This window comes from Haliotis cracherodii, unplaced genomic scaffold (assembly GCF_022045235.1).
Source record: "Haliotis cracherodii isolate W230 unplaced genomic scaffold, xgHalCrac1.p SCAF_9, whole genome shotgun sequence".
In the NCBI taxonomy this organism is placed as follows: domain Eukaryota; kingdom Metazoa; phylum Mollusca; class Gastropoda; order Lepetellida; family Haliotidae; genus Haliotis; species Haliotis cracherodii.
In genome coordinates, this window is record NW_027266343.1 from 40,070,730 (window position 1) to 40,085,543 (window position 14,814).

The following is a 14,814-nucleotide window of genomic DNA, read 5'->3' on the forward strand; positions in this document are numbered from 1 at the left end:
GTTATATCAATGTATATCATGTAAACTTATACCAGTCACTGAAGGAAAACAAAGTTAATTAAGAGTAACTTCCCTTATTCAAGTCTATCCTTATAAGTAACTGCAATTAGTTTGAAGAAAAGGGTATGATGAGTTCATGAATAATTATGAAATAACACTCGTACAATTCTTTATGGAGCCTTGGAATCCAGTACAATATCTTTTTAAACATAAAAACATTTATAATATGAATATGACATTTTGTCACAAAATAAAAAAATAAAAAACATGCAGTGAGTGTTGATTCTCGATGCATTTACCTTTGACCGGAATCGAACCGATGTCAGTTGATTACTCTTTAGACTGCCATTCAAAGGTTTCATTTGATACTCCTGGATTGATTGATGATTCCACGCTCGATGATTTGACAATTATTTTCAAAAAAACGACGGCAGCGGAGAGCGATATAACATATTGATATGACATAATATCAACATAATATTGTTATTGGTCTGTCATTGCCAGAAAAACAATTTAGAATATTAAAGATTGTTTTTTAAACGTTTACCATCCCTCCCCAAACTTCAGAACGGATGAAAGTAAGTAAGTATACACGTCGACGGGATGAATGTAGGGCATATGTGATTTTGTACCCAAAACAAAATTGTACCCAAAGTACCGGGTGATTTTATACCCAAGAAAACTAAACTAAATCAGTTTGATTATATTGATTTTGTCATGTTTATTGCAAACAATGAGCTGAAGATTATGATAAAACATTTCATTAAGTTCATAATATGACTAACCTAAATTACGTGGTATTTGATTGAAGCCAGTCCACATTGGCACAACTCAAATTGATTGATTGTGATAGGAAAATAATAAATTCCTGCTTCTGAAGTAGAGGCCAGTAAATTGGTGAACTGAAAATTAATTGTAGTGTTTTGACAGGAAGATGATAATAAATTACCTTTTCATAAAAAGTAATGTGTATCTTTGATTTCACAATGGTTCATGAGTATTCTCAGTTGGGCTAGTGATTCCAACAATAACATGGGCATATCTTACGCTGTAAAATGCATTCATAACTGAAGATATACTACCACAGTTCTGTATCATTGATAACAGATAAAGAGCACAATGCAAGGGTACTACTGGAATAGAACCTGAGAAACCGTGAGATTAGGATCAGAAGCTTGAATCACCTGAAACCATAACCATCAGATTTAGAGGTTGAAGCAGATCTTGCTTCATTCAAGAGCTCATTCAGTGGGCTTATCTCATTTTCAAGCTCTCTGGTAGAGTGGATATGACACCATCATACACACATTGTAATATACATTAACCTGAAACAAAAACAACATGCTCTGAATCAAATCATCCTGAATAATCTATGTACAATGCTAACATTAGGAACTGCAAATCTTCAACACCAAATATGACACCTCCACAACGTCCTTGGACATTTTTTGCATATAGGTAACCAGACCAAATCGTTGACTTGCGAAATATAACTTGCATTTGGTCACAGCAAAGGCCAAAAAACTAGCTGAAGACAATCTAGGCACTACCAAAGCGCATCAACACTCTGCCGTAAAAGGCGACTATGCTTGTCGTAAAAGGGGACTAACGGGATCGGGTGGTCAGGCTCGCTGACTTGTATAGAGGGCGCTTGTATGGAGTATAGACGTGACGTCATAGCTCGGGGAGTTCATTCTCGCCTGCGGTCTAGCTATAAAGCAAACAGCTTTAAATAGAGCACAAGTGCATCTGTTAATTGAACTATTGTAATTCCGCTTGAGATCAACAAAACACTTCCAAAGAAGACACTGAAAATACAGTGGATGCTTAACTCGCAGATTTGCATGCAAGTTTGAATAGAGCTTCTTTGGAACTGCAAAAAATTAAATCTGAGAAAGAATTCGCGCGAACAATGGCAAAGGGGAGTATCTTCACGAGCTGATCGCTACTGAGATTTCACGCATTGAACGAAGATATACGCACATCAAACTAGCAGATACGTCAGAGGCTGGGTGGGAAACAGTGGGTCAATTCCGACGATGAAAGAGGGTTGTTCCGTTTGACATGTTTTCTCCGTATAGGTGTATTTGGTAGCGAGAGTGTTGTTTTGTTTGTTTCTTTGTTGTTTAACTCGATTATTTACAAACCGCCGTCATATAGCTGGAATATTGCTGAGTGCGGCACTCAGCAATATTGCAGCTATATGACGGCGGTTTGTAAATAATCGAGTCTGGACCAGACAATCTGGTGATTAATATCATGAGTATCGATCCACGCAATTGGGATCGATGACATGCATCAACCAAGTCAGGCAGGGATAAGTTGCACTCAACTGTGAAGTTTATTGTTTTGATCTAAATGGTTTTATGGAATGTAGGATTTGGAGGAGGAGACAAGATTACCATTACAATTGGATTAAAAGATGAGTACATAATTGATTGAAAGGTTAGTTTAAATTGCACAGTTCTATGACAGCGATGTAATTAGCTTGTGTGGAAAGGTACTAGATATACTTGCACTTCTGAAAACTGTTCATGTGGCCAACCCCACTTCGGGATAAAGGTACAAAATTCAACAGTAAAGTCAAAGTTCGGGATAGCGCTACGTACTTTTATCTCGATCTTAAGATAAGCTGGCAAATTTATATGTGTGCATGTAGTGAGCCGGTCGGGACCGAAGAATAAGTTCGAGATATTGATACATTCGAGATAAGGGGGTTCAATATAACAAGTTTCGACTGTTTAGATGTGTTATATTTATTGTAACATGGTCACATATTATATTTCGTCAAAACGTCTTCCCCAGCGTGTAAAGGTGGTTTCTTCATAACACGTTCAAAACTACATACAGCATGTAAAACATATTCCCATGTAGCCTGTTACAATGTGATCCGACCCGTAAAGATTCCGGGGTAAAATAGCTCTTCAGCAACCCATGCTTGCAGTAAAAGGTGTCCATGCTTGTCGTAAAAGGCGACTTACGGGATCGGGTGGTCAGGCTCGCTGACTTGGTTGATGCATGACATCGATCCCAATTGCGTGGGGGGTTGGAGGGGTTTATGAAGGAGGGTGTGCGTGGTGATGTTGGTGGTTTAGCTGGTCATGGAAGATCGTCGTACTGTTCTTTTGAAGCAACAAAGGAACCTGATGTCGCCACTGGTACCAAAGCAGGACCTTTTAAAATAACTGCAGCTTTTAAACAAAAGTTGTCATGAATTTTAAACGTTGGCTTCGGTGCAAGGGGGTGGTTTTAATTGAATGTTTGTCTCATCCCTTTTCTGGTATTTCTGGAATTTCACCGATAACACAGCATTGTGTTCCGATCAATACTAAACTAGTTCCTGCGTATGGAGGTTTCTAGGCCTCTAATACACCTTTTCAGAGGATCCACTTCTAGTTAAGGCTGTATAGTTTACACCAGGTTGTGGAACGTGTTATTTGTCAAGGCGACGCTTCGAGAAGATTGCTTGGATAAATTATTTATGTGATTTACCGTCCCGGTTTCTATACGAATAGGAGATGTGCAGTGCAAAGTTCGATTACGATAAGCGGATTTTCTGAGAAATATTGCTTTTTTTTGTCTCGAACAAAGAAATATGTTGGAGACAAAATCAGGGGTATAAGTGATCCCTCTTAACCTTTAGCCTTGTTTGAAAGGATTTTTTAGTGTGGATACAAAATGTATGGAAAAGCAATAACATCACTTTGGTTAACTTGGTTTCTCAAGCACAGGACATTTCTGTTTGGTTGAGTTAGTGAGTGAATAAGTGAGTTTGATTTAATCCCGCTGAGCAGTTTTTCAGTTTTGGCATTGTTTCATTTTGATGCATCAGGAGGGTCCAAAATGAAGCAGCCAATAGACGCGTACTGCTTCTGAGAAACCAGTGAGCAAGGCTATGGGTCGTAACTTCGCACGACGAATTGCGATGCTTAAGTAGACTTGGTCACCCGGTTGCACGAATGTTTAGATATTGTACGTACCTTATGGCCACTACGCTAAGACACCAACTATGTCGCTCGGCTGGGATCCCAGTTCCTGCTGCACGACCACCTGCTTAAAGTTGCCTCGAGATCCGTCAGGTATGCTGTATGCATAGAAGCAAGACAGGCGCATAACATCAACGTGGAGGGTATGAGTATTGTCTCATGCGTCTTGGGGGCACACAAAACTAGCTTCACAGATTCTACCATTTTGGGTAGCGACTTTACTAATACCATTAAGTGCAAGCAAAGCCTTCTCACATCACAGGACAAGTATACTTAGTTGAAAGTGGAGAGGGAGAAAGTCATGAAACTTATAACTATGTGTTTTATATATGAATTATAAACATTACTAAATGATTTCTGTAATATCAAATATTGAATTAGTGATATTTAGTAGATAAACATACTGTGTTTTCAATGTAGAGCTAGGTTACCTGTAGATTTAACCCCGCTAAATTGAATTTGGAACCGAACGCGTTAAATTTTAGAATTGGATATAGAACAGGGGGAGTGGTTTGAGCCTGATATCAAAGAATCGGATATAGAACAGGGGGAGTGGTTTGAGCCTAATATCAAAGAATCGGATATAGAACAGGGGGAGTGGATTGAGCCTGATATCAAAGAATCGGATATAGAACAGGGGGAGTGGTTTAAGACTAATATCAAAGAATCGGATATAGAACAGGGGTAGTAGTTTGAGCCTGATATCAAAGAATCGGATATAGAACAGGGGGAGTGGTTTGAGCCTGATATCAAAGAATCGGATATAGAACAGGGGGAGTGGTTTGAGCCTGATATCAAAGAATCGGATATAGAACAGGGGTAGTAGTTTGAGTCTGATATCAAAGAATCAGATGTAGGACACAGAGAGTATTCTGATAATAAATCTTAGGTTTTTTGTATGGTCATTTAAGAGAGGCACCTGGAGTTTTTTCCAAATAATGTTGAATATAAAACTGTAATATAATTACTGGTACTACAACACCTGACAAACAATATGTGGGATTGTTCTTAACCTGACATTTCAGAATAGAAAATGAGGAAGAGGGGTTGAAAACCTTTATAATACAACATATGTTTGATCTTTTCTGTAATTAATTTAGTTCAAAACAAGGGGAGTCATTTGGACCCAGTAGGGGAGTTAGCTTAGCCTAGAGTGGTTTGAGCCTGGCTAGAGTCAAATTTAGGGGGAATCGTTTGAGCCAACTACACCAGCACTAAGATATTATATGTAGTATGGATAAGGGTTTTTGTTTGTTTTGTTTGTTTGTTGTTTAACGCCACACTCAGCAATATTCCGGTTATATGACGGCGGTCTGTAAAATAATCCCCCCTTGTCCCTATTCGTTTCCGTGCAGCAGTTGTGTGCATGACCAGTTTCATTCACAACACAGCACGAGTCAGGGACAGCAATATGATGAGACTTCCTGCGTATGACTGACTTTAGACGGAATCTGATTATAACCTTGAGGCAAAAGACATGAATGTCACACTGACCAGAACAATACTCGCTGTGATTCATTTTCCCCCACTGTAAGTTGAAATAATGGGATAATACCGAGCCCTTAAAACCTCAATGGGCCCCAAATCTCTCATGTCAATGTGTCCTAGTCAATAGTTTCATAAATAAAAAGGACTTGTTCCAAAAGAGTTAAAAGATGGACTAAGTCATTGTATAGCGTTACACACTTGACAGAACATTAATAGTTTTCACCCCATATAATTTTCACCACTCTTTCGACATTTACACCCAATAGAATCTGTATCGGGGTATATTAGAGGCTGGGTATTTTCTGCATTTTACGTTTTATATTTACAATGGGTTAAACATGTAAACCAACAACACTGCATGGCTACGGTACTGGGTTTTAGTTTTTTGCCCTATTGTGTCACTGGATTTACTGGTCGATCACTTCAGTCTAGTCAAGTCGCGATTGTTCACAGGCTGCCGTCGTATGGCGGGAGTACTGTTGTGTGACGTCACGCGACAAACACTTACTGTGTAAATAACACGCAAAGTGGGGAAGATTGCATCAGTGGGTTGCAATCAGGGCATACCCCATGTTTGATGAAACTGATGAGGAATCGATAACAGCCTAGCTTGCATCCGTTTCGCATTATCGAACTGCCATCCTAAAAAACTTTATCTTAGCACATGTTTGAGTACAAGAGATACAGATGTCTTTGTCAGCTGTCCTGTTGCGTAATTGTTATAAAATAACTTAACTTACAATAGATTTATGTAACCATTAGTTCTCCCGAAATGTGACATTTTTTGAAGATGTGTCAGGGTAAGGTGACCCTTTTCTCAATCCGGCAAATATCACAAAATATTATGGAACCTACCCATTATAACATGGTTGAGGTCAAATATAATTATGACTCTTTTATTTCTCTAGTGATAGAATTATTCATTGAACCGTTTGGTAAGACAAAACAAATGTTTATCGATAGATGTTTGTTTGTTGAGACACACACAGCGATACCACCAGCCTGTCTGTGAATAATCTATTCACTGAAGCATTGCCGCCAGCGTATGATGAGAGGCTATCAACTAAGTCGCCACACCTAAACACCGACCCATATAGTCGCCTCTGAGTGAGTTAAAATTTAACGTCGCATCGCCATTATTTCAGCGATATAGCGACGATATTCACCTCTGACGATAAACACACATGAATGTTGCTCAGTAGCTTTTCAGACCTGGTGTCACTCCGGTCTTCATTTGTGTCTGTAATTATTCAAAATCTCATCTTCTCAATAGTTTCTTGAACCTTTTATCCACACCCAACCTGTTATGACTCAACCCATGTGCAGTCACCTCAAATATTCAATCGCCTGTCACCTATGAAGATCCGGGTTAGAATATTTCTTCAGCAACCCATGTCGAAGAGGCGACTAACGTGATAGGGTGGTCAGGCTCGCTGACTTGGTTGATGCATGTCATCGTATTCCAATTACGTAGATGGATGTTCATGATCTTAATCACTCGATTGTCTAGTCCAGATTCGAATAATTTTACAGACCGCTGCCATTTAGCTGGAATATTGCTGAGTGCGGCGTTAAACAACAAACAAACAAATACTCTCTTGTCCGACGTCTCCTAATGTTAAGATCTTTAAAGCTACAGCAAGCAGGACATTGTGGTTGCTGTGTCAATATGCTTCATAAATCTGTATCCTATTTTGTATTATGAGTACCACTCGGGTGGGCCAGGCACGGGTCGTCTACAGAAGGGAGGTAACTGTGTAAGTCTCATTCATAGGGGATATCCGACACCTGACCTTGACAACACCGGAAATAAACAGCTCCTCACAGCATAAACTAGGTCAGCTGAGAAAAGCGTATTATATCCCGAAGACACAGGGTCATAATATATCCGGGTCTATCCTTAACACTCCATACGCCTCTCTCGGGTATTCCCAGTCTCGGGTAATTGTTCAGCTGAATAATTGCGATTGACTCAATCTCGTATGTCTCTCTATCGTCACGTCAGGTGACGTATATGTACATGTAGTGCAGATATTTATTCCTACATCAGATGTTACATCTACTGTACATGTGCGGGCTATTGGAGAATGGGACAGTTGAATTACATGAATACTTACTGACACATTGAAGCGGTACAAGTTGAAAGGCGAATCTTCAAGGGCCGTGGCTTCGCATTTCTGTCAGGCCTGGTAAATGTATGTATGAATCTGATACACCGTTGTGGACAGACATATCTGTTTATTGAAGGAGCCTTGTGTCTCGTGACGACAACAGTGTGAATACAGTTGATTCTATTACCAAGATGTCGGACGCTCGCGTACATATAGTCACATGCTTGAATGTTGACTGTGAAATACAGTATGCTCGAATGTGTGAAGATCTGGAGACCCGAGGGGTCGTGTGTGTCATGGAAGGGAGGGGGGATTATGGCATCGGGTCTACTTTTGTGAAGAGGTTCAAGGAAATTGTGGAAAGCACCCTTGTGACAATAATACACCTGTGCCCTGACATGATCAACCGCCTATCGAGTTTAACTGACGTTCTCCGAGATCACCAAACTCAGAAATATTTATTCATACACGTCAAATCTACGCCGAAAGAAGTTCCGGAGGTTTACAAAGAAGTTACAAAGATGCTCGTAGTGAATGATTCATACTATAACAAGATCATTGACAAGGTTGTGGAGATTGCCCAACAGCCTCCTAGCTGTGTGTCGTTTCCTACTGAACTGGCCCACACGTCTGCTTCAGATTTGTCGTCTGCTACATGGGAGGAGGATGGTTATGATTCTGACTCTGGTACTTATTCTGATGTCTTTGTCAGTCATGTAGAAAATCAGCAGTGTAGAGACACCGGGGTTTACTTTCTGTCCAGAAAGATACAGTACAAGCCTCACCATCTCCTGAAATGTGAGTACAGGTGAATATCAGATCCGGGTTGGGAATAGGTCTTCAGCAACCCATACTTGCCGTAAAGGTCGACTATGCTTGTCGTAAAAGGCGACTAACGGGATCGGGTGGTCAGGCTCGCTGACTTGGCTGATGCAGGTCATCTATCCCAATTGCGTGGATCGATACTCATGATATCAATCACTGGATTGTCTGGTCCAGACTCGATTATTTACAGACCGCCGTCATATAGCTGGAATATTTCTGAGTAGGGCGTAAAACAACAAACAATCAAACAAACCAACATGTAAATATCACGTAAATGTGATATATTTCACTGATATTCTATGACCTAATCAATCAAGCAATCAAATAATGTCGTAGTATTTCATGATGTTAAGGTAACAGAACACACGAGATATGAATATATATGAATATGAGAAAGTCGCTACGTAGCTTCAGCAATAACATTTTCGAAACACACTTCCCTTAAGGACACATTGTACTATAAAAAAAAAAAAAATTACATTTCAAAAGATATATCAGTATATCTCAAACGTCTGTATCACAGATGCAATGCTTTGTGAGCTTGGTTGGCAATACATTTTCTGGCGGTTGATGCTGAAGATCACACCAATATATTTATACTGATTTACAATCTCAATAGGTTCATTACTAACTTTCAAGCTGTGTTTACATCCTACTGCCAAATAAAACTATTTGCGTGTGTTTTCTTCAGATTCATTTTACAAAAAAATCATTTATAGAATTCAGTGAATTCTGCAATTCTAGAGGGCTGTCAGCTAGCAGCACAGGTGCTCGCATATAACAATACTAGCAGACAGATGATTATATGTTTGTTTGTTTGTTTGTTTGTTGTTCAACGCCGCACTCAGCAATATTACAGCTTTATGACGGCAGATAATTATAGACAGTTCATCACCACCAAGGCTATAGCTAAGTGTTATACTTTCCACATTATTGGACACAAGTTAATTTTCTATGTCATTTATGCAGTAGTCATAAGTAGTGATAAATGTTCACCTTGCATTGTCTTACACCACTTTTACAGAATATTTGTCATTATGTTCTACACAGGATATCGTTCATAGATTTGATTAGTTTAAATCTGTTACTGTTTATATTATATCTCAAATGTTTTTGCCAGTGACAAGTTCTCCAACCATTATCGAAAGTCTTACTAAAATGTATGAGTGTGTGAGTTGGGTTTAACGCCGCTTTTAACAGTATTCCAGTTATATCACAGCGTGTAAGCTTGATGTGGGAGGAAAGCCCGAGGTCATGCAGGTCCCTGACTTTTACCACTTCGGTGAAACCCACGAGCACGGGTATGGTGCTGACAAACCTAGAAACATAATCGGTGCGAACAGGGATTCGAACACACAATCATAGGTTTCTGGCGCGCCTAAGGGACGCAACTCTGCACAGCGAACTTCGGCGCCTCAGATGACTGGCTGAAATGTATGGAGGCACAATTATGTAGTATATCAGATAGTTTATGGAGCGTAAATATGTGTTTATAGGATTATCTGAAATATGGTTTCAGCTTGTAAGACTCTACCTAGAAACGTAGATTTAACGACTGTAACAAATTTTGAAATTTTGAAATCAGTGCACAGTTTTATTCTATCTTCTTGCTGATTTAGAGATATTGTCTGAGATGTTGGTTTTGCTATGTGATACTGCGATGTTGTTGTGCTGGATGTAAATAATAACGTAGCAGTAGTTACAAAAGATAATCCACAGAGCAATAATTATCTTTAATGTCAATTTTATAATGTATGCTATGTCTCATGTCACTTTCAATTCATTGTTATTTGTATGTTCATCATGTTTTGGAGAGGCATTCAGAAAAGCAAAATTTGCTTGTTTGCCAATCCCTCTACTTTATGGAAATAAGTATGTTTATACCTAGAAACGTCGCTATTTGCAATAAACCAACTTTGATAGAATGTCAAGCAAACAGAATAATATTATGTTGACTAAACACTCGTTTAAAAAGGTTGCTAATTGTTTACTATAGAAACTTATAATCCATCATGTGATGATTACACCTTAACAATACCACGTCTATTTGGAAAGTAGTTGTTGATGTTGGTTTGTTGTTTAACGCCGCGCTCAGCAATATTCCAGCTATATGACGGCGGTCTGTAAATAATCGAGTCTGAACAAGACAATCCAGTGATTGATATCATGAGTATCGATCCACGCAATTGGGATCAATGACATGTATCAACCAAGTCAGCGAGCCTGACCATCCGATCCCGTTAGTCGACTTTTACGACAAGCATAGTCGCCTTTTACGGCAAGCATGAGTTGCTGAAGACCTATTCTACCCCGGAATCTTCACGGGTCTATCTGGAAATTAAGTGGATTAATGTCACCGAAATCTATTACTGAGAATTATAAATGTCATACACTCATTGGCGTTAGTTTTTCCGACACTAAACTGTCCAGGTAGAGAAGTGTCTATATTTGCTACTTTTGTACAGAAAAGCTGTTTCAATGTGTTTTACTGGAACAATTGGCGTTAGTTTTTTTCCGATAATAAACTGTCCGGGTAGGGATGTGTCGATACTTACTACATTTGTATCAGCAAATATTTTTAACAAATGGATTATTGATACAACAATTGGTGTTAGTTTTGTCGACAATAAACTGTACAGGTAGAGAAGTGTCTTCTGTTGCTGTTTAAATGAGGTATTTATATAACAATATGAGTGAACAACATAGCGGCCATGCTCGATGATCGATCCAGTGTATTATGTATCACTGTTTAATTATAAATACCCCGGAAGCATTTTGTTACCATATATTTTCATGCGAATGGCATGACGCTAAAGACAGTCATTGAACCAAATAGTACTCTCACGTGCGAGATAAATGATTGGCAAAATACTGATGTCGGAGATGGAGATGCAACGTCATATCCAAAATAAAACTAGGACAGCGAATGGGTTCAGGGTATTTATCATAACCGAAAGGATACTAGTATATATTAATACATTTGATAACGAGTATACATAGCGCAGAGCATCGACGTTCACGCAAGATCATACACATATTTCAGTTTGAATGTTGCATCAACAAAAAGGTAGTGAATGGGCATAAAAAACAATCATATATGCAACTTCACAATGATATCGAAAACCATGTCACGCTATGTCGCAATAAGTTTGCACTGTTCGTTAAGAATGCAACACTGATAACTGCGCGCATAGATAACAACTGAGAATGTATGTATGACTGACTGCTGTAGCGTGCGTTATAATAACAGGCCTAGGACATGAACAAAATCCGCCTTTCGCAATAACAAGCTTATTTTGGGAAGGTGACAAGCGGGTTCTTAGAAAACAGGTCATTGTTATAAATATGTAGCAGCATGCGTCACCGCTTTTCATCTCTGTGCTTTCGTTAACTTTATAAACTGAATGAATGTGAGTCTACAGAATTTGTATTATTCCTTTACGTTGGTCATTTGATTACTTTGGCATACCTTGTACTCCAATCGCCAAAACAGCAACCGAAGTTTACAATGTAGAGCTAAGTTACTTGAAGACGTGGTATTCTTATATCCCGTGTCGATTGTGTGCAGGTTCCTGTTTCATTTCTCGAAGTAGATACAGTTTCTAAAATCCAGTCGAACTTTCATCATCTGTCTATATTGTCGCAAAGCGGACAAATCGGAGCGGACGTTTTATATTTACAATTGGTTAAACATGTAAATCAACAACACTGCATCACAGGATAGCTACGGCACTGGTTTTTAGTTTTTAGCGCTATCGTGTCACTGGATTTACTGGTCGATCACTTTAGTCTAGTCAAGTCGCGATTGTTCACAGGATGCCGTCGTATGGCGGGAGTACTGTTGTGTGACGTCACGCGAAAAAACACTTACTGTGTAAATAAACACGCAATGATGGGTAGGATTGCTTCAGTGGGTTGCAATCAGGGCATAACCCATGTTTGATGAAACTGATGAGGAATCGATAACAGCCTAGCTTGCATCCGTTTCGCATTATCGAACTGCCATCCTAAAAAAACTTTATCTCAGCACATGTTTGAGTACAAGAGATACAGATGTCTTTGTCAGCTGTCCTGTTGCGTAATTGTTATAATATAACTTAACTTACAATAGATTTATGTAACCGTTTGTTCTCCCGAAATGTGACATTTTTTTGAAGATGTGTCAGAATATGGAGACCCTTTTCTCAATCTGGTAAATATTACAGCTTTTTATAAGCTACGACTGGGATAATTAAGGCGGAAAATATAACATTCATGAAAGAGTAATTGATACATATAAATGTACAAAATTCCAAATATTTATGGAACCTACCCATTATAACATGGTTGAGGTCAAATATATGACTCTTTTATTTCTCTAGTGATAGAATTATTCATTGAACCGTTTGGTAAGACAAAACAAATGTTTATCGATAGATGTTTGGTTGTTGAGACACACAGCGATACCACCAGCCTGTCTGTGAATAATCTATTCACTGAAGCATTGCCGCCAGCGTATGATGAGATGCTATCAACTAAGTCGCCACGCCTAAACACTGACCCATTTAGTCGCCTCTGAGTGAGTTAAAATTTAACGTCGCATCGCCATTATTTCAGCGATATAGCAACGATAGTCACCACTGACGATAAACACACATGAATGTTGCTCAGTAGCTTTTCAGACCTGGTGTCACTCCGGTCTTCATTTGTGTCTGTAATTATTCAAAATCTCATCTTCTCAATAGTTTCTTGAACCTTTTATCCACACCCAACCTGTTATGACTCAACCCATGTGCAGTCACCTCAAATATTCAATCGCCTGTCACCTATGAAGATCCGGGTTAGAATATTTCTTCAGCAACCCATGTCGAAGAGGCGACTAACGTGATAGGGTGGTCAGGCTCGCTGACTTCGTTGATGCATGTCATCGTATTCCAATTACGTAGATGGATGTTCATGATCTTAATCACTCGATTGTCTAGTCCAGATTCGATTATTTACAGACCGCTGTCATTTAGCTGGAATATTGCTGAGTGCGGCGTTAAACAACAAACAAACAAATACTCGCCTATCCGACGTCTCCTAATGTTAAGATCTTCAAAGCTACAGCAAGTAGGACATTGTGGTTGCTGTGTCAATATGCTCCATAAATCTGTATCCTATTTTGTATTATGAGTACCACTCGGGTGGGCCAGACACGGGTCGTCTACAGAAGGGAGGTAATTGTGTAAGTCACATTCATAGGGGGGATCCGACACCTGACCTTGACAACACATGAAATAAACAGCTCCTCACAGCATAAACTAGGTCAGCTGAGAAAAGCGTATTATATCCCGAAGACACAGGGTCATAATATATCCGGGTCTATCCTTAACACTCCATACGCCTCTCTCGGGTATTCCCAGTCTCGGGTAATTGTTCAGCTGAATAATTGCGATTGACTCAGTCTCGTATGTCTCTCTATCGTCACGTCAGGTGACGTATATGTACATGTAGTGCAGATATTTATTCTTACATCAGATGTTACATCTACTGTACATGTGCGGGCTAGTTGGAGAATGGGACAGTTGAAATCTCCATGTGTAACATGTGCTACCCAGCCTTCACCTTCTGCACTCCAAATCTCGCTTTCAAACCGGAAGTAGCGAAGTGTTAAAAAAGTCAATAACGTAACCGTGAAACGTTATTTCACAACGTTATAACAACATTACACATTTACGTTGTGAAAACGTTGTGCTTCAGACATCACAAAACGTTTTGTAACTACGTTTCTCAAACGTCAGTGAAACGTTATACAGTTTGCTTCTTGATAGTCATATAGGAATAGAACTGCTTCTTCAGAATACCAGGTCAGTAATGCATTACTTTGCTATATACATATATACTCTTAATACTAAAATCTCCAGAACGTAATTGCGTCTCTCTATGACAACGTTAGTAATACGTTACATTGTAACGTTATTCCAAAACGTAGCAACAACTTTGCACATTAACGCTGTGATAACGTTGTGTGCATTGGACATCAGAAAACGTTTTTGTAAATAATATTAAGAAAACAACTTGCTGATCTACCATCTCTTAGTTTTATCTTTTTTAAACATATAAGACATATTTACGAAGTAATCTGTATACTAAATGTCGAATGAAAATTAAGCTTGCATGAGTAAGATGAAACTCCACGTGTTGTTAGTAGCTGTATTGTCATAAGCAATATTAATTATCCGACTGCTGGGGCGCGTTGCAAGCTATGAATCGCTCAAAGTAGGCAAATTAAATGCTCATCCAGGGTCTGCAACAGCTTGAAGCGCTTGCGCATCCTTCCAAAATGGCGGCGCGATTACCGTTTGGTTGCCTCGCCCTAATGAAGTGAGTGAGGGAGTTGTGTTTTACGCCGTTTTTAACAATATTCCCGTTATATCGCGGCG

General features: G+C 39.2%; 1 protein-coding gene across 1 annotated transcript in view; it reads left to right on the forward strand.

Annotated features, from left to right (window-relative positions):
• The first annotated feature begins 7,496 nt into the window (after positions 1-7,496).
• The window catches only part of LOC139452306 (uncharacterized), a 34,222-nt gene continuing 26,904 nt past the window's right edge, over positions 7,497-14,814 (forward strand). The window contains exon 1 of the mRNA XM_071233732.1: positions 7,497-8,383. Coding sequence (XP_071089833.1) covers positions 7,777-8,383 — 607 coding nt within the window. The 5' untranslated portion in view covers positions 7,497-7,776. The remainder of the gene's footprint in view (positions 8,384-14,814) is intronic.